This window comes from Micromesistius poutassou (genome assembly GCF_964030765.1).
Source record: "Micromesistius poutassou genome assembly, chromosome: 15".
In the NCBI taxonomy this organism is placed as follows: Eukaryota; Metazoa; Chordata; class Actinopteri; order Gadiformes; family Gadidae; genus Micromesistius; species Micromesistius poutassou.
Window position 1 is genome coordinate 1,211,072 of NC_140285.1, and position 20,164 is coordinate 1,231,235.

Below are 20,164 nucleotides of genomic sequence, written 5' to 3' on the forward strand. Positions count from 1 at the left end.
GCCTGAGAACCGGTTCAAACTAAACGCTGTCAGCCCACAGCATTAAAAGAAAATGTTGTGACTTACAGTTCGCAGTTTCTTCTTCTTCGTGGTTCGATCGTGATACTCACAGATTCTGTTTCTTCTTCTTGAGCTGTGAAGGAGAGCAACGAGATTAGTTTTACTGTGTGTGTGTGTGTGTGTGTGTGTGTGTGTGTGTGTGTGTGTTTTAATTAGTGATTAATCCAATAAATCCAAATAAGTTATTAAAATAAGTTATTTTTCCCATATAACTACGACGGTAACCGAGTGCGGAGTCATTGTGTGACGTCATGGCCCCGCCCCCCTACGTCATCCGCCGCCAACTCCGTCATGGGGTCATTGATAAATATCTGCAGCCGCGTCACCCGGCGAAAAATATCAATTAACTCAATTAAAAACAGCTTACGACGACATACATCCAGAACTACTATTATTCAACTTATCAAGTAGGCCTAGAGTAAAAAACAATTAAGATAAATTATAAATGTGTCCTACTCACAGCAGGTCCGGATGTAGCGGGCCGTTTTACTTCAAAAAGTGTTCGTTAATTAACCCGACGGTCAACCTGGAAAACAAAAGGACCAGACGGATCATTAGTTACTTTTATAACTTCAACCGGACGTTTCTAACCATGTTTCGGTTAAACTACTAAAATAACGTCAATATTAACCGTGTAATGGAGACGGCTCAGCGTCTTTTTCAATCTAACCTGTGGTGGAGCCAACAGCTGACGGAGCGCGAGCAGCAGCACAGTGAGGCTCAATGGAGACGCAGCGCGATCCACACCGAGACCCGCGAAATAATCAGCGAATAATCAGCGGAACTACATGCAGGTGTGCGCCGCCATAGGGGTGTGTGTGTGTGTGTGTGTGTGTGTGTGTGTGTGTGTGTGTGTGTGTGTGTGTGTGTGTGTGTGTGTGTGTGTGTGTGTGTGTGTGTGTGTGTGTGTGTGTTGAGCGGGGGTGGGAGTGGGTGGGTGGGTTTGGGTTACAAACTGTGGGTGTGTGTTTGGGTTTGTGTGTTTAAAAGGTGAACGATATGTGGATGAGTGGGAATAAATGGTATATATTATGTGGATGTGTGAGTGTGGTTTAAAACCATATGGAGTAGAGGAATACTGTTACTACCAGGAATTGTATGCTGATTGAAGTATGAAATTACATCGTATGATGGTGTATTCCGACAGTCATTCCGACAGTCCTGTGCGCGTATGCAAATTAGCCATGTGCGCCAAACAGAAGAAGGGCCCTATCTTGCGACCGGCGCAATTGACTTTCTACACGCATGTGTCGCTAGTTTGCACCCGGCGCAAAGCTGATTTTCCCCCGCAGCAACCAGGCACCACTACACTTGCATGTTAAATATTATGATGTCAAAGATTATTCATACGTGTGAAACTGCATAGAAATAGCGTGTGGATTGTGGAAACATTTTTTTTCTCCATAGGGCTGCATGAATGAACATGAATGAAGTATAGTAGGCTATGCCATGCGTTAAAATAATAATAATAACAATAATACATTCGAGCAAAGTATATTCCAGGCTTCCAAAACAAAATCTAGTTTTAGGGTAAATGATTGGTTAAATTATTTGGGAAAGAACAGCTGATACAGCGGTAAGTTGTACTTTTAAATCAATGCATCTGAAAACACCGTAGGCCTACAGCAAACACATATGTTCTTGACCCAGACATCGTGTACAAGCCCATTACTTTTAGGATTGATGAGTATTTGATCGTGAGAAAACATAGTTTTACCGCGAGTGAGTATTTAATAGAATGAATGAATGCGGGTGATGCTTGGTTGGTGGCGTTCTCTTCTGTAGACGCGACCTGTCAGCTGTCTCAGCTCAGGCTCACTCCAAGATGGCGGCCGAATTTCTCGCGTCACAGCAGCCAATGCTGCGTCTACTTATAAGATGTCTATGGTTGCAACTATAATAAAGATGTGATATGTGTAGACCTGTACTCTTCTTTCAATATTCTTCTTGCAAATTAAGACGTGATAACTTGCTATGCAAATTCTGAAAACAAGACAATGGGACAATGTTAAAATATAATAAATTGCTTTAATATGTACAGAAAGGAACGTGGATTAGTCTATTGCTACATTAAAATATAATTTCCGGATAGTTGATATATTTGAATTTTCCTTCAAATACTTAAGACAACATCAAGACATTATCAAAAATATTTTTTTACTTGCATTACCAACAGTAATTACTTTTTCATCCAAGTTGAGCAAATTTCCCATCTGGGAATAATAAAGTACATTTCTTTCATAGCTATTTTATTATATATTAAAGTGCAGGTCCAAACCAAACAAAAATGTTAAATGATCATTATTTATTGTGGTTTCTACTATACTGTATTGCTAGCCTGCAGGAACCAGACGATTCTGCGAGCTCATTCTTTATTTGCTCTGGCATGTGTCTGGCCAACCTCCTATTCAGGCGATTTCACGCAGACCTGTCCTGGGTCGGGCCAAACACAAGTTTTTGTAATGTGCAGCGGCTCTAATACGTTGATTGTACAGAGGAGCGCAGAACGTTGAGGCATTTTCAAGAACAACCAAGTTGGCTGCCGCTGATGTGTCACACGTTCCATTGCTGTGATTGGTTGTAGGTCTATCCAATTGCGTCCAGAGGCAATATGGTTGGCACCTGTTGAGAACGCCCCTTGGTAAAATAAACTGAGAGGTTCCAGACTGATGCATTACTGAATTGTCTGGCAATGTCAGGCTACTGTACTGCTATAGCCTACTACTTATTGTAGATACAAAAAGTGCAATTGTTTTATTTCTCCCCATTGGTGAAATTCAGGTTTTGCTGTTTCAAAGTGACGATTTGCTTCCAATCTACAAAATAATACAAAGGGAAATACCCTATGAGTGCAAACCTACTGCAGAGCTAAATAGTGTAGTAAACAAACCAAAATGCACCCAGGATGTTTCACAGGAAGTGCACCAGGCTGTCCTCGCACTCCTTGGGAACGCTGAGCTTGTAGTTATAGCACACCAGCTTGTAGTTCTGCCCGTCGTTGTTGTCCCAGTGCTCCAGCCCACACACAGTGTACCGGACGGCAAACTCCAACACCGCCCCCGGCTGCAGGAACGGCGGCACGGGCAGGTGGAAGCGAAAGGTGTCGACGCTGAGCTGCTCTCCGCCGCCTCCGTCGCCGGGACGGGTGGCGCTCTGAACCCAGGAGGCCTTGGTCTCCGTGTGGCTCTTCCACTCGGTGAAGGAGTAGCGGACGCCCACCTCCTTATCGGGATGCACGTTCAGCACCTGGGTGATGCCGATGACGCCCAGCTCGAAGCACAACACGCGCTCCAGGCACACCTTCTGCCTGTGCAGGCGGTGGAGGAACTCGGGCTGGTCCCCAGGCTGCTGGGAGAAGACGGGTTTCAGGTAGGGCAGGGAGATCTCCAGATGCGTGCCGTCGGTCAACTCGGCGGCCATCAGGAGCCGGAAGGTGACGTGTTGGGGGATGAAGGGCTCCTCGCCCGTCTTGAAGAGCTTGACGTCCTCCAGGTCGAGCCCTAAGGAGTCAGCGAAACGCACCCTGACATTTCTGAAATTCTTCTTCCTTTCCTGCGGGGAGGGTAGAGATTTGGAGCGTCTCTGGATGATGGGTCTGGGCACCGGTTCACAGGAGAGGCCCCTGTTAAGCTCTTGCTGTTTCTTGGGTGGGGGAACTCTGGGGGCTGGGGGTCGGATAGGAATCAGTTTCCTTTCTGGCTGGCGTTCGGTAGCACTGAGCATGTCAGACAGGTTGATGGTCGTGCATGACGTTGGGGCTTTGCTGAAGGAGACATCAGTATTGCTGCTGGGAATCCTTATATTTCCAATACACCAACCTCGATCCATCTTTTCCTAGACAGAACATAATGTAGAATAAGACAAGAGTATACATTCATATCATTATAATATACTTTTACTTTTTAAGTAAAGTGATTCATTATGACGGGGATTTTTTAATATAATTTAATGTTTTTATTTGTGTTTGTTGGCTTAGGAAATCAGAGAGTGGGCGTGTGCAATGCATTAGGAGTGCGCAACGTGCATGTCCAGTATGCGTTCTCATCCAAATCTGCGTACATTATATTATTTTATCCGCTGAAACACGGGTTAATAAGACTGTAGTACCTCACCACGATATGCAGCAATGGATTAACAAATGCAAGCTGTAGCATAGGCTCGTTGTTTGGCGAGGCTTGATCCACCAGTTATATAAAAAACAACAACAGTGAAGCAGAGCATTTCCGTGCGTTCAGTCGTGCCTCTGTCACATCCGCAATGATATCTGATCTGTAATGACGATAACACGCATAAGAGATGGACACAAATCGCACGCATGCTTTATGAATCCAGAGTTTCGTTGAAGAGCTACGAATGTGCGCGCAGCTCCAAGAGATGACCCAGAAGGACGAGGCGGTGCAAAGGACTATGGGGAATTGAGTTTATTACGATTTGGACCTTTAACTACGACGTTCCCTGATTTGTTTTTCGCACGGACTCTATGAGATGAATCGCTAAATAGGTGGCACATTTTGGCATGTAGTTAAACATCTACTAAATCTTCCAACACTGGTTGTGTGTGGATAGAACACCGATTGCCGTGAACTACAATACCCACACTATCGTTGTATTCCTTCAGAAAGCGCAAGCAGCAAGGTAGCAGCAGGTAAACAAACCCATTTGACAGGGAAGGCGAATCAAACAAAGCTCACACGTTGAAAACGCGTAATTTATATTTAACGTCAAGGAAGATGCCGGTGTAAAAACAGGGACGTTTGAAGGTGCGTTTTATGGTATTTAATTTATTTCGAATACAAACGACTGGATATCAAGACAGGTGCTTAATGCGCATCATGCGCAGCAGCATTCCTGCGAATCTGGACGTTTTGCACGTTAACGTTATCATTTTAGGAATTGAATCTCTCGGACGAGATGTAGGCTGTGTTCTATAGCTAGAATACCTCCTTGTTTTGGACTGAAGACGACCTGCAAAATGGGACCCATCATGCAGGAGCGAACAGCATCCACGACTCTGAAGCGCGTCTCCTCCAAAGATAAAATTAAGGTTCGAAATGCTGAGAATACTGGACTTGTGACAAGGTAGGCTTCTTTGCCAAACAAATGCATGCAATTATAGCATTGATTTAACGAAACGACTATCTTCATGTTATTCTTATTTCATTTGTTTCCATAGTTCAAAGAAGGGAAACAAGGTGAAAAAGGCAAGTGGGCAGTTGAAGAATGGCCTACCAGGTCAGGAAAAGGACTTGGTAGCATCTGTCCACAAGGTGAGCCAGTGGCTCAGAGCCAGACTGTTATGAAATAATAATAGGCTTGAAGGTGGATATGAAAGATAATCCATCTCACCTATTTGATTACAGGGAACGCAGTCAAGAGGAGGCAAGGTCAAAGCCTCTGCCACAAGAAACACAAGCAAACTTCCAAGGTAATAATTATAAAGGAACAGTACTAAAAATGATATGTAAATGTCTTTGGGATAGTTAAACCCCTAGTTGGTAATTTACCAAGCCTTCCTCACATAAACCTGTTTTTACAGCCCTCAAGACGAGGGACCTGTTAAATCTCAAGCCCCCAAGCACTCTTCGACACGAAGGAAAGAGGACAGGCGAGAAATGCAGCGATTGGCCCCATGCTGCAACGAAATGGACCAGAATCAAAGTAGGATGGGCAGAAACCGAAGGGCCCTTTCCCTGCCTCTCTCCCCCATCGCCGGCCTGCGCCACATGCCCATGCACTCCCCGGCCCCCACTCCGGAGGCCATGCACCGCCACTACAACCAGAATGAGGACGACACCGACAGCGCCAGTGACCTGTCGGACTCGGAGCGGCTGCCCATCCTCCCGTCCCCCTGCACCCCCTGCACCCCTCCTCACCTCGACCTGAGGGCCGAGGTCATCACCACCAGCGACTTCCCGCCAGACTTCCCGGGGCCCTGCGGGGCTGCGGGCGGCGGCGAGGAGGAAGAGGACGAGGACGACAAGGAGAGGCTCGCCTTCAGCCACCCCGAGTTCCTGCCGCCACCCTTCAACAGCTGGAGCCTGCGGCAGCTTGCCGTGTTCCTGCACACCGAGGGCCGCAGCGCCCCCAGGCCCAAGCCCGTGGGGCCGCTGGAGAAGTACCTGGAGCGGCTGCTGCAGCTGGAGTGGCACCAGATCCAGACGGTGCAGGCGGAGAGCAGCCGCACGGCCGGCGGCCGTCAGCGGCAGCTGGGGATGCCGTCCTCCACCGCGGCGGCAGCGTCACACCCGCCCAGGCCTCACACCGCTCCCCCGACTCGCCTCAACTCCCCCAAGGGGCCGCGACAGGGCCAGAGAGCCCCACCCTTCGTGTCCCTCAACACGCCCACGTCGCCCGCCGCCCCCCAGCAGCAGCTGAGCCGCTACCCCGTCTGCCCCCAGTGCCACATCCGCTACCCGCTGTGCAACGGGAGCTGCTCGCCATACGCCTACCAGCGGCACTCGCGTCTCAGCCCCCTGATGGAGCGCAGGTCCAGGACGGCGGCGCCCCCCAAGCGCAGCAGCAGCGAGAGCCGGGCCACCTCCTCCTCCGACGGCCGGGCCTCAGGGGGGCAAGGAGGAGGAGGAGGAGGAGGAGGAGGAGGAGGAGGGGCGCAGACTCCGGTGAGCCCGTCGTCAGCAAAGAGTCATGTCAAGCAGATGCAGGCGGCGGGGAATGCCAGGAAGACTCACCACCTGGAGCCAGGAGCTAGTGGTGGTGGTGGTGGTGGCGGAGGCGGAGGCCAGGGGGCTAGTGGTGGCATGGCCGCTTGCACTGGCAGTGGCCATGTTGCTAGCGGTGGTGGTAGCGCTAGCCAGGTGGCAAGCGGCAGCAGTGGCCAGGTGGCTAGCGGCAGCAGTGGCCATGTTGCTAGCGGTAGTGGTAGCCAGGTGGCTAGCGGCAGCAGTGGCCAGGTGGCTAGCGGTAGTGGTAGCCAGGTGGCTAGTGGCAGCAGTGGCCATGTTGCTAGCGGTAGTGGTAGCCAGGTGGCTAGTGGCAGCAGTGGCCATGTTGCTAGCGGTAGTGGTAGCCAGGTGGCTAGTGGCAGCAGTGGCCATGTTGCTAGCGGTAGTGATAGCCAGGTGGCTAGTGGCGGTAGTGGTAGCCAGGTGGCTAGTAGCGGTAGTGGTAGCCAGGTGGCTAGTGGTGACCATGTCGCTAGCGGTAGCCAGGTGGCTAGTGGTGGCCAGGTCGCTACTACCAGAGGTCAGCCGAGGAAGGGGCGGGTCAGAGCCAACTCGGAGACGGATGTGAAGAAGGAGCCCGTCACCAAAGGCCCCAACGGGGAGAAACGAATCACTTCAGGAGGGAAGCGGGAGCTGAACGCGGCCAGGAGAGCAGAGCGGGACGGGCAGCGAGCGGAGGCCGGCGGAACGGCCGCCAAACCCAGCATGAGGAGAGCGGCGAAGGAGTCGCCCTCCCTCTCCAAACCGCCTGGCAGTAAGCCCAACGGCAAAGCAAAAAACGTGCACTTCGTAGCTAAGTAAACTAGTTATTACGCTTTACTTAATGGTTACTAAATAGAGAAGCTTCAACTTCTGCTTGCTTTCTGTGTAATGTGTGCAACTAACACGTCACTTCAGCACTCAGAACTAAGCCGTTGCTTGCTGCAGTCAGTATATGAATATTAATAGTGATATAACAACAAGTCTAGTGATAAAACAGCAATGAGGCATATTGCAAGACTCATATGTATACATATATACAAGGAATATGCAGACATCAATCTAAATGTAGTTTTTGATCATGAATTTGCACTTTCTCTCGCTCATTGTACCTTTACACAGTACGAGACTTCACCTAGTACAAAGTAGTCACATAGTAGACAGTAGACATAGTTGTGCTTTCGATGTAACCTGAGGTTTGTTACACCGCAACCATCACCAGTAGTACAGTCTGTCGATGTGGGAATATCAATAGAGTATAGGATAATCTGTATATTTTGAAAAATCAACATGGACCAAGTAGTAATAGTGGGTGTATCCGAGTCATCGCGTATTTGTCTTTGAGTGAACGTCTTCCTTTTCATGTTGGAATGTATTTGTTGATAAGAGCTCTTTGTTTTTTTTATTTGTCTGTTTCACGCCCGCATTGGTGCCTCACCCTGAAGACGTTTGTTCGGCGACATTATTAGTGAAGAAGAAAAATAATTGAAGTTGAAGTTGAAGTTCTTTCAGATGTACTTGTGGTTGTCCTACTTCGGTCATGAGGGCTTTTGTTTGAACAAAGTTGAATTGTAGTTTCACTACAAAATATTTTGCCTAGAGCTGAGCTTTTTCTCGTGCGTGAGAGACAGTGTAATGTTTGCTACAAAAATATGCATATTTTTCCAGATTTTTGTATATGATAGTTATATTTATTGGAAATATGTTCTGTTCGATGTTTATCCGTGCTTTACATTGTTATGTATACATGTTCATGTGCAAAAGAAAATAATGTACCAAATAAGCTGAATGTATATTTTCTGTATCGTTTGTCAGCTTAACCATTGGCCAATTAAGTGATTCCATGACATTTCCATTTCTATCGTAGTTTACGTAGTGGCTTAAAAAGTAATCATTAAAAACAATTCATATAGAATGCATACTTTTCTCGAGGACACTTTGGGTGGTAGAACGTCCTAACAGTCACCACGTGAACTTGTTTCATAAACGCTGGATCAAACATTGGTTGTGTTTGAGGTGGTTTCCCTTTACTTGACATTTATTGAAAAGCATCAAAGCCATAGGTTATGGGACGGGTGGTCTGTAAAGGATATACATGTATATTACATTGTTGACCCGCACGCTAAAGAATGTTGTATGTATTTTCTCAATGTTGACTGCAAGTATTTGTAAGGCATAGAAATAAATGTTTTGCACTCATTTCCTTTGGTACTTCTGTTACTCTGCAAGTACATGAATACAAAACAAAATACAACATTGGTTACTTGACAATCATATCCTCTTATGACCAGGAAGTGGCTTAAACATCTGCCGCAGCTGCCTCTTCCTGTCGTTCACACACCCTGAAACACAGCGACATAATGCAAGCAGCACCCATGATTAGTTCATATCCAAGAAAATGCCACTGAAATCACCCTCCCACGCTTACATTTTGTACAGGTTCAATTCATAAGTGGCATCAATAATTAAGACTTTGACAAATAAATATTCATCCTGCACCAGCCAATATACCTAAGTGGGTGTTGGCGGTGAAACAGGAGCTGCTGATCGCCTCGGGGCTGGCGTCCTCTCGATAGACCGGCCCGTCGTTCCACATGAGGTCGTAGCCGCCCACCCTCTTCTCCCTGCCCGTCAGCCTGCAGGTCACAGACACGCTCGTCAGTCACGGGCTGCTGCGTCTGAACCAGGCACCGTGACGTCTCTGTCTCACAGTCTCCCACCAGAGGGGCCTTCTCTGGCATGGAGACCCTGGGCTGGGGATGAAGGGCACCGGATCGTTCTGCCACCGAGTTGTGTCAATAGCATCCAGCTGCAGCTGGATGATATATATCTAAATCTGTATAGATATAGATATAGATATATAGATCTTCTCCAACGTATACCATTACATCAAACAGCTCAATGTATTGCTTATTAATAGTATCTGCATACAGCGATTAGTACATTGATAGACACACAAAGAAAAAAACGCCCTGTGGCAACAGTGCTGTTGCCACGCCAGTGCCCGGCCTGCAGCTGGATGCGACTCAGTTGTGTTGCTCTGTAACGAGCTGGGCCCGCTCCACTGCAGCTGCAGATCTCCCCCCTACACCCCATAGCAACGTGATGCCCTTTCACACCAGCTAGCCCGTTTGGACCGCTGTCGTCACGCGCCGCCCCCCTCCTCCCCCCCCCCCCCCCCTGCGTCAGCAAACCAAGGGCCGGAGGTCTGAGTACTTTCAGAGCACCCGGCTGCGGAGGAAGTGATGACGCTGGCACCCTTGGGTGAAGGATTAATCAAATGGAGTGAGGGCAATACAAATGCAACCGACTTGACATTGACTGAATTTGACATGTATGGAAAGAGGTGAAGTCACGGTGGATCAGGGAGCAGTGTGTTACGCTCTCCCATTGTGTGTTACTCTCTGCCATTGTGTGTTACTCTCCCACCATCGTGTGTTACTCTCTCCCATTATGTGTAACTCTCTCACATTATGTGTTACTCTCTCCCATTGTGTGTCACTGTCCCATTATTATGTTTTTAAATCATCACAAAACTACGTCAAAACACATGACAAGGGCGGGGCTTCAGATACCTTCCAATCATGATCTACAAAAAGGTGCAACGCCCTGATTCCTATCGGGTACCGTTATACAGAAAAGGCCAATCACAAACCACCTCCACCCATGCGTCCTTAGGCTGAGCGGTTGGCGGGGTGGGACTCCTGGATAAGATCACCCCACACATGTTTGACCGTCAAGATGAAAGAACATCCCCTTGATGCTCATACCAACCCCTCAGTCGCCCCCGCGATCAAACCCTTTAAGAACAGCAGGGGGCTAGAGACAGGTCTGGGAGGGAGGAAGATGAGAACAGGATGAGAGCAGGATGAGGGTGAATTCACATCAACTCCATCAGAGCAGTGGGACGATAGAGACAGATGTTTGGGGGAGGGGGGGGGGGGAAGGATGAAGGCGGGCCATATTTACCGTCTGATTAACTAACAGCGGGGGTCCGAGACTGGGCTCTGGCGGGGAGGGGGATGAAGGCAGAGCAGGTTCCTCAATAGCAGTGGTGGGGGGGGGGGGGGGGGGGGGGTGGGGTAAGAGACAGATGTTTGGCAGGAAGAGGGAAACCCTATCTACCGCCTGGGAATGAAAATAAATTCTTCTTCGTGAGCGCTTCCAGAACACGACGTCTACGGAGCCGTCCTTCCTCACCGTCCCTCCATGTCCACGACATGGAGCGTGTCCTCCAGCACCCGACACTTCATCTCGTAGTCCTCCTGGCTGCTGGCCGTGAGTGACGGGGAGGCGTTCACCTCGATCAGCCAGCTGGGGAGATGGTCAGGTGGAGCGCGTCCGTTAACGTCTGCTGAGCCGTCACAAGTGACCCCTTAACCGCCCCCCCCCCCCCCCTGGCTTCTACTCATGTTTCGGAAAATGTGGGACTTTGTCCTCTGGACTGTGTGGAATAAAGCAGACTTTTTGAAATGCATCTTTCGGGTGATTTGTGTGCAGCCGAAAACAGCCAAGTCCATGTAACGATGCAGTCGTAATTCGGTTATATACTTAAGCAATAGATCACGACAGGCTGTGGTATGTGCTGATTATACCACAGTTAAGGGGCGTTGTCCGTCCCGACGCACAGCAGAGGGACGTTTTTTATGTAAGTATGGCGAAATGAAAGTCATAGACACCCTCAATTTTGAAAAAGCGAGAAAGTCTGAAAAGCATTTTTTTTTAACGAATACAAAAAAGTAGTCCCTCCTGGCTGCCTGCAAAGTGTACAGTGGTTGCTATGCAACACACTGTAGCGTCCTTCAGAGAGAAGGCTAGGCTAGATACGGTAGCTTGGTACGCCGGCAATTTAGCCTACTATCGAGTTCACTCACCGTGTGCCTATTGCTTTACAACATTTCCACCCTCTCCAGCAATCAACATATTTTTAGGCTTCAGTGAACTATGCTATTGCTTTTATATATAAATAAACAACAGTTCAAGTTAGGCACAGAGTGATACTGAACTCTGTAAACTGAACGGGCGTCATAGCTGTGTGTATACGCTCAATATACAACAGTTGGGAATCAATCAGATCACTTGATTTAAGCCACCCGTTTTATAAGTCTTGATATATGACTATATGATATGATATATGACTATATATATACGACTTCACAGAGAGATGCACACCTATGGGATGCTGCAACACAGTGTGTGCCAATTTATGAAATCGATTTTCAATGCATGTTATACATACATGAGTGTTTGTGTGTGTGCATGTGCGCGCGTGCGTGCATGCGTGCGTGAGAGAGAGAGAGCGAGAGAGAGAGAGAGAGGGAGATATGTAGAGAGCAAGGTAAAAAGGTAAAGATAGAGAAAGCTCTCTTACGGCTTCAGGCTGTCATCCAGGAGGATGTCGTAGCCGTAGAGTTCAAAGCAGTGCTTGTCGTTGATGATGACCTTCTGCACGCTCTGCAGGCTGCGGATGAAGACGTTGTCCATCTCCTTGAACAGGGTCTCCACAGTCTCTCTGCCGTGCCTGGCCGTCAGGTAGCTGCGAAGCTGCTGGATCTGCCACTTACAGCCCTACCACCACCACCACCACGGCAAGACAGTGGGACATCTCAATGAAGCTCCAGCAGAAAGGGAACCAAAGAACATAAGCACGCACGAACGATGGCCTATCACGCATCGCAGGGGTCGTGGATTTCTGACCTTTTCCGGGTCGTAGTCGGGCGCCGTCTTTTGAACAGCTACGTTCGTGAGATGCACATCTGAGGTGACGCATTAAGGAGAGTTCACACACACACACACACACATGACGGCATTATCGCCTCTTATCCGTGTGGAGCCAGATGAGCGGGATTATATTGGAAACGAAGGCTGAACGAAAGCAGTCAGTCAGAAACAAAAAAGATAACAATAAGGTGAACAGAGGTGTGTGTTGTCCTGTCACACTCTGCGGCGGCGGTGGCGGCGGCGGCGGCGGCTCCGTGCACACAAAGCACTCCTCATCGCAGAATACGAGGGTGAGCGCGAGCAGAGGATACACTGATCGTCGATGCTGCTCAGAGAGAACCGCGTGTTGGAGAACCGTGCAAAGCCGTCCCGATACAGCCAGGCTTTCAATGGAATGTACTGAAACAGACACACACACAGTTATGCTGGTGGGGGTGTGGGGGGGGGGGGTGTTGGTAAAGTCGGACGTGCATGAGTCACTGTGAATTCCAAAGCTCATCACTCACTGATGTCACCATCACATAGACCCTCAGATCAAACTTCCTGCCTGCGGGAGAGAAGAAATGCCTTCAGCGAAACGGGAGACGTTCAGGATGCAGGGACAGACGTGATACATGGGAGAGGATATTGAGGCGACGTGTACGCTCACACAACTACAGCTGTAGATTTGAGCCGGATTGATTCCTCAATTTTTTATTAGATATGTATGCAATAGTTTTGTAACCTGCTCCGTGTGTGTTTTAAAGCGCGTGTTTGTGAGTATGTGTTGAGAAGTGTACTTGTTGAGAATGTGTACTTATTTGTGTTTTTTTTGTGTTTATTTATGTTTGTTGATATGATCACCGCTGATGAGGTAGGGGTTCTCTACGTAGCGCTGAGCCACGTAGCTCTCCACATGCACGTCGTTCCTCTGTTCCTCCGAGCGCGTGCCATCCTACAGACAAACACTGTGTTCACAGGTATGCTCAATTCAAGATGGTTCCTTTTGGAACGGGTTTCTGGTGGCAAACGGAGCCTTACCTTCTTCCAGTCCATGATGTCTTTAAGTTTCCGGAACAGAAAGATACCCTTTCCTTGAGATCTTGCTACCTTTAAGATAAACATAGGGTGATATCAACAGCAGAACCAGCACCTCCTTATGAAGCACAACACAACCAGTGACCATATGTTTCAACACTATCAACAATAATCACGGCTTCTAGCTTCTGTTCACCCACTGAACCCACCTCCCCCTCACCATTATGCCCCACAGACATCACCATTTTCCCCTGAGTGATCCAATCATCTAGGTTAATATTTACATACTTAACCACCTGTTCCATGTATCATGTAGCCGAATGGGGCTTCAGCAGGATTTAAGGTAAATCACAAGATTGTTCTGAGGAGGATCCTCACAATGTGCAGATCAGAGCTGTGGATTGTGCATTTGACAATGACAAGGAGCATTGTTCTGTATTGTATTAACACTGCATAGCCATGGCAACAAAGGAATTACAGATTCCAGGTTTAGCCATAGCATATACAGTATATATAGTTATCTAAGTATTAATATATATTGTGTGTGTGTGTGTGTGTGTGCTTGTGTCTATATGTGTATGTGAATGGTGCCGAGCAGCCCAGAGGCAGCAGAAGGGTCTAAGGGCCTACTGGTATACTGCAGCTCACCGGCTTCATGATCCAGGTGCCGCCGGCGCTGCGTTTGAACTCTTCCACAAACAGGTGGTACTCGCCAGGCAGCTCAAAGGTCTGGGGGAAGAAGTCACACTTGGCCGCCTCGCTCCGGCCCGCCTCCCGCTCCAAGTGTTTGCGGTACCTTTTCAGGTTCTTCACCATGAAGTTCTTGCGCGTCAGCTGAAACATCAGCCTGATTTAATGGAAAGGGATCAGCAGTACATCGTTTTTTATTGGTGCCGTTGTTTCTCATGATTCATGCATTGGCATCTCCAGGGTTTTGATTACATACGGCCAGGACAGACTAGCCTGTCACCCTTGGACTCCCAGTAGAGGAGTTCTGGGTTCGAAACCCAATGTCCACAGTCTACCTGCAGGCACCATTGGGCTTAGAATGCCGACCCCTTTGTGCGCGTGCATCTATGATCATCCACTCTAAGGCACTTTGTATGAAAGGCTTCAATGAATGTTGATATGATGGTTGCATGAATGACCCTGGCCCACCTCGTAATGGTTGCGGAAGTGACAAATCTTCACATGCTCCTCCATAAAAGAATTATCAAAGTTCTCTCTCAGCCAGGCCACGTCACACCAGTTGAAGTCCCACTCTCCATCCCTGTGGATTTAACACGACACTATGTTCAAAAAGTGAATGGTGACACACCAAGCCTACATTGTTTCAGATGACTGCATGATGTATACAAAAGGGATGGCAACTATTTTTTATTTAGTTCGTATTTTTTTTTGTTTACACACCAACACTTACTCCTTGACTTCAGTCCACCCTGGCCGTTGCCGCAGGACGTCCTGGATCGTGTTGAGAAGGCCGCACTTATAACTCACACACGGCCGCTCCTCCCTGGAGAGACACCACACGTCTCTCATCTGCTCCGTCGGAGTCAACATTGTGGTGTTTTTCTTTTTAATTGTAATCGCACACCGAGTTACCAAAGTACTTACCGTTCTCTGTCCCTCTCGCCTTTTGATTGGTAACCGTATACACCTTTGAATCCGGACGTCTGGAACAAATGAGGTATTGTAGTTGGCTGTACCGAAAAATATCAGCTCACAGAGCAACCATGACTACCTAACTAAAGACTAACTAACTAAAGACTAAGACTAACTAACTAAAATAACTTATCTAGCTCATTAGTTATATCACCAAAATAACTAATCGAGCTCATTAGTTATATAACTAAAATAACTTATCTAGCTCATTAGTTATATCACTAAAATAACTAATCGAGCTCATTAGTTATATAACTAAAAATAACTTATCTAGCTCATTAGTTACATAACTTGACTGAAGCATGCCAGGACTAATCGTTTTTTTTTTTTTAAGATAAGTAAATGTAGTTATTCACCTTCATCTTTGTCATTCTTACGCCTCGAATGACTCCGCTGCTGACCAGGTGGTCGAGTTAGCACGCTGTTAGCGCCACGGCCAGCGGCACTCCTGCGCGTCAACATCCGTTGTCATGGTAACGACGCAACGCGTGGGCTCTGGAACGTTGCCAGATTGGGCAAGAATGTGCAGGGGAAACTGGCCCAATATGTGCTGGGTGGGTGTTTCAAACACCCGTATTGATGTGAGATATATTTATTTACTTATATATTATAATACTTAATAAAATATTCTATAATGTTTACAAAGTGATGCTGTAGATAAGTTCGTTCTTTAGTTACTTCGGCATGCCCGAACAGTAACAGCAAATGCCTCTTCGATATTTCAAAATGTTTTTTGGAATAATTAAATTCAGAAAAAGAATCATATAAAATGTATATATCCACAATTCCTATAAATAAATAAAAATCTGCAATTTATGTAAAAAATGCAATTCACGACTGGGCTGTACGTATTGGCATCCACAGGATGGCAACAAAAACTCGCCATGAGGAGGAAATGCCCTTTGGGTTCTCTGAGCCTGCAGTCTGCAGAGCCCGACCGCTGCATATTAACGACAGAGCCCAGTCTGAGCCATGAGGCAGGGTTAAAACTCACCGAGAATCTATTCATTTACAGAATAGGCAAGGCTGAATTCTGGTTTCTAGTCAATAAGCATGTTTTAGGAGACAGTAAGAAATTGAATCAACAATTATTATTATATTATTATACATTTATTACTATATGTAGCCAAATGTGGTGAGGTTTTAAACTAACTTACATGAAATCTATAATTTATAGATGGTTGGCATCATCTATATATTATTGCATTGCCTTTTTATGAAATCCCCATCAACAGGTCATGTTTTTCAATCAAGCACATTTAGATCATATCAAATCGTTTGGAATGTATTTTCAAGAAAACCCAAGTCTTATCTTCCTCCATCTACAAACTCATAACATTAGCACACTATTATTTGGGTAGGTGCTAAACAGGTAGGCTAATACCGTTATCAGATTCCAAAGCAAAGCTAATTAAACAATCACACTACCACCTACCTAGTGTGCGTTACTCCGAGCCACCCAGGAGTAGGAAAACATAGCCTTTTAGTCTTCTGATTAAATAATTTAAACAGAGGCGAGTTGAAATGGTTTAGGTTGGTTTGGTTTGGCTTTAGGCCTAGCTTATGTAGAAACGTAATTGCTATAGTTGTATATGGGGGTTGTATACACATCCCCGGTCGCTCGAAGAAAAGAAGGATCTGGAAACCAGCGAGAGGTAATGTGTGGCTCCGATTTGTCTGAGCACTCACGTATCCTGTTGGAAAACACTTAAGAATTGCACCTTTATTCTTGGTCAGGCATCCAATAACTAATAAACAGGGAATGCATTCGAATGCCATACTGTAACAAAGAATACATTGTCTGAAAATATATCCTGAATTCCTCACAGTGCAGAATAGGTGTAGAATTTACGATGCAGCGGGATTGGAAATAGGCCATTATATCCAATAAATTGGAATTCACTGCCTTTTTCTTTGGGTGCTTTTTTAACAAGGCAATCTCCAGAGCCTTAAGATGAGCTGGCAGTGAGCCTCCATTCACGTCATTAGCCTCGACAGGTGCAGTACGACGTGAGGTCAGGGAAATCCATCTCCTTCTCTAATCATCCCCAGCTTCAATGATTTCCACTGAATTGATTTGAAGTATCTTCTACACAATGTGTGCACGCAACCTGCGAGCCGTCCAACCTTATAAAGCCAAGAAGATGTCAATAACACATTCCATTCGTGAACAGATCTGTTTTGAACATGGCTGATTGCTTATTGGTGAGAATATCATTCTGAATTGAAACATCACATCGGTAGACACCAAATGACGGTTCTGTGTTGCTGTTTGCCTCACTGACGCCCCACCACACATCTCATGACCCAATGTGGAGAAGGGGTCAGTGTCTCTCCAAGGAAACCCTTCTCTCCTTCTCCCTCGGGGCCCCCACTCACCTCTGAGTCCCATTCCTCAATGTTAACAATCAGATAAGCAGTGGGGAGTCATAGCGCAGCCCCTCTCCCCTTTGCCAGGCACATGTCTTCAATTTGTGTCCATCAATCCGTGCATTCATTGGTTTTTTTGAGGTTTGGCAGACAATTCCACCGAGAATACCTCCAACATCATTTCATTTTATCTATCACAGTAATAGCATACTGTCGGTTTACCGCTTGTGTGATTGTATCAGTGACAAACCGACCCACTGTGGTACCAATGTTCTTGGAAGCGGTTATCCCCCATACGTGTGTGCGTGTGAGTGTTTATCAGTCGATAGATACATCATTTGAATTCCATCGGATCATCGGAACGGCAGTTCAGCGTTGCCATGTTTTATTCAGAAGGCCTTCCCTGATCGCTCTCACACCGCTGGCCTCCCCTCCGTGAAGGGTCTGGGTTCAGAACAACGGCGCCGTTCGCTGTGGGAACCCACACAGGGCGGAGGCAGGGTCACCCACTGGTTCCAGAGGGCATCGCTCATCAGCCCCTGATAAGCCTGAGCCACCACTGGTGAACCGTGAAATCTGTCCGGGTGTTGGCACACCTTGCAGTCACGGTTGAGGGCGGCTCCCATTACAAGGGGAATGTGTGTGAGAGGACAACCTTCAGCACCTCTGGCCGTCTCGCCTGCAGCTCTGACCTCGGAGCCATCTGAGCCATCAAGGGGAGCTCAGGGTTTTTTAGGAGTTACTTGAAGGGTATTCACTTACATGAAAAAGCTCCCAATAAAGATCAGATGTCGTCAACGGTGGATAAAGGTCAGAGTAAAGAGTTGGGTCAGGGTTTCTCTATGTCCAAAATAATCCGCTTATTGAAAGGTCATGGCTGGTATGCTTTCACAAAAGACCTTGACAAAACGTTTAGTTCACCTTTGATAAATCATCAGTTGTGTTTGGCCTCTTATGATCCTTGATCTGAAGTTATCTGATATTAAATCATCAAGTTATTTGATCTTATTTGATCCCTAACCCTAATCTTAAATTATCACAGTATTTTCCTATCAGATTAACTGGTTTGGGTGTTAGTGTTTGAAGCCTGTCATGTGCTACTCTGAAGAACAATGTTGTATTCCATGGTTAAATATGCTGTAAAATAAGCCGTATGAGTTGATTTCACTGAGTTTCAAAGTTCAAAGCCATGTATCCCAGTGCAAGCATACCAGGTCTCCAGGTTCTGTCTTCAGAAAATGTTTTCTGAGTAAACTTCCAAGCCAGTGAAAACATAATAAATGTATAGAGGCAAATCATGTGACCTTCAGTCCCACGCTTGGTGCCAGAATCAATTTGAAAGCTTTCAATTGATCTGTTCCTGCACGGTCTAGGCAGGTAGCGTCTACCCTTTGTCTACCTGTTGTTGACATCAATGAACATGAATCAGCTCTGAATAATATGAACAGCATCAATTTCACACATTCTCAGTTAGTGTTGAATGCATTATGAGTTAGTGCTACTCATAAAGCATCATCAAACTATTAATGGTTTCTTTTGCCATGCTGAAATAACAAACATTATAATTTCTTCGACGGTTTGCTGTGACTCAGGGTTGAACTCCTCCAGCCTCGGAATCTCCCGGGTTAGGCGAGTGAAAGAGATTCACCATCATCATTGGACTGCTAAACCACACACACGGTCCAATCTCAGAGGATCTCCCACTGCTCTGCCAGCTCAGAGTGGAACAGAACAGGAACTGAATATGGTCTTCATTTGTGTGGAATTCGCTTCTTTCCCAGCGGGGCGGAATGCGAACGGGACGAGGAGCATGACACAAGACGGGAATGTGGATCTGATCAGGCGAGCTGTGATGAGTCAGGGTTGTGTGAAAACATTGCACCAATAATGATGGACACGTGGGACACGCATAATGAGTCAAAGGGATTTACCAGAAAAAGGGTTTACCAAATAAAAGTGTACGGGGAAACTTTGTTCAACACTATACTACGAGACTAGACCACATACCTGGATAACACCACATGCACTCATAGGGTGTTCTTAACCTGGAAATAATGAAACTATCATAGTAGCTAAATATAATAACAGAGTGGCGTTTCTTCCTCAGCTTCTCAGAGTGTTCTCTTTCTGCTAACGTTTTTTAAATGCTTTGTTCGACATTGAATCTCCCTGGCCTTTTTCTTTAGTAGAAAAACAATCAGGGCGAGATCATTGCAGATAATGAGTCAAGTGCCAATTAGATGTTCAACTTAAATAGCCATTTAAAAATCAATGTGTAGATTGTCACTCCCTAGGCGACTGTTGCAATTTCATCCATGGTTTCAGCTGACGGATCCATACATAAACTGTATGAACCTAAATGCGCCTTCCCCTCCTGAAAACATGTCTGAAAACCGATATATACAATCAGTCCACCATTAGGAGGCAGGCCATGCTTCACATTATGTACACATGATATGTCCCCAGACCATGGTAGCATTAGTCTGAGGAAATGAATGTTTGGGGCTCAGGTATACATCCACTCATAACGATTACCCTGGGGTGCTTTAGGTAAACCTTTGGAGACCTCTGTGTGCCCTGTTGCTGCACGTCAGGATGACTCCAGCTCCCTAGATGCTACCATGTGTTGTTTTGTTTGTTCTTGAACATAACCCCACTTTAATCTCAATGGA

At 46.7% G+C, this 20,164-nt stretch overlaps 3 protein-coding genes across 4 annotated transcripts; 1 reads left to right on the forward strand and 2 right to left on the reverse strand.

The window, feature by feature from the left end:
* Positions 1–2,106: 2,106 nt before the first annotated feature.
* Positions 2,107–4,301, reverse strand: ppp1r3da (protein phosphatase 1, regulatory subunit 3Da). 2 transcript variants are annotated; one of them, XM_084479462.1, is made up of 2 exons: positions 4,173–4,301; positions 2,107–3,894 (listed from the first exon to the last, which is right to left on the reverse strand). In XM_084479462.1, exons 1-2 carry the CDS (start codon positions 4,212–4,214, stop codon positions 2,971–2,973), a joined length of 966 nt encoding a protein of 321 aa, XP_084335588.1. In that variant the 5' UTR covers positions 4,215–4,301; the 3' UTR covers positions 2,107–2,970. The 2 variants fall into 2 exon arrangements, with proteins under 2 accessions (XP_084335588.1, XP_084335589.1); XM_084479463.1 differs by having other exon boundaries at positions 4,168–4,300.
* A 352-nt stretch (positions 4,302–4,653) lies between these two features.
* fam217ba (family with sequence similarity 217 member Ba) lies at positions 4,654–8,829 on the forward strand. Its single transcript, XM_084479482.1, is given in 6 exon segments — positions 4,654–5,139; positions 5,234–5,327; positions 5,421–5,485; positions 5,597–6,800; positions 6,803–6,810; positions 6,992–8,829. Coding segments are annotated over 6 exon segments (2,031 nt in total). The 5' UTR covers positions 4,654–5,032; the 3' UTR covers positions 7,545–8,829.
* A 164-nt stretch (positions 8,830–8,993) lies between these two features.
* Positions 8,994–15,493, reverse strand: ttll9 (tubulin tyrosine ligase-like family, member 9; the record flags this gene model as incomplete). The annotated part of the gene is made up of 14 exons (XM_084479457.1): positions 8,994–9,064; positions 9,234–9,358; positions 10,923–11,036; positions 12,094–12,290; positions 12,420–12,478; positions 12,755–12,842; positions 12,950–12,990; positions 13,287–13,377; positions 13,464–13,532; positions 14,109–14,294; positions 14,619–14,730; positions 14,881–14,973; positions 15,075–15,133; positions 15,479–15,493. 14 exons carry the CDS (start codon positions 15,491–15,493, stop codon positions 8,994–8,996), a joined length of 1,320 nt encoding a protein of 439 aa, XP_084335583.1.
* Between the last annotated feature and the right edge of the window lie 4,671 nt (positions 15,494–20,164).

Bases quoted from the DNA above. Each gene is read 5' to 3' on its own strand.
- ppp1r3da (XM_084479462.1), bottom strand. From the start codon at position 4,214: ATGCTACAGCTTGCATTTGTTAATCCATTGCTGCATATCGTG. The intron at 3,895-4,172 runs GTGAGGTACTAC...TGTTCTGTCTAG, and splicing joins ATCCATTGCTGCATATCGTG to GAAAAGATGGATCGAGGTTG.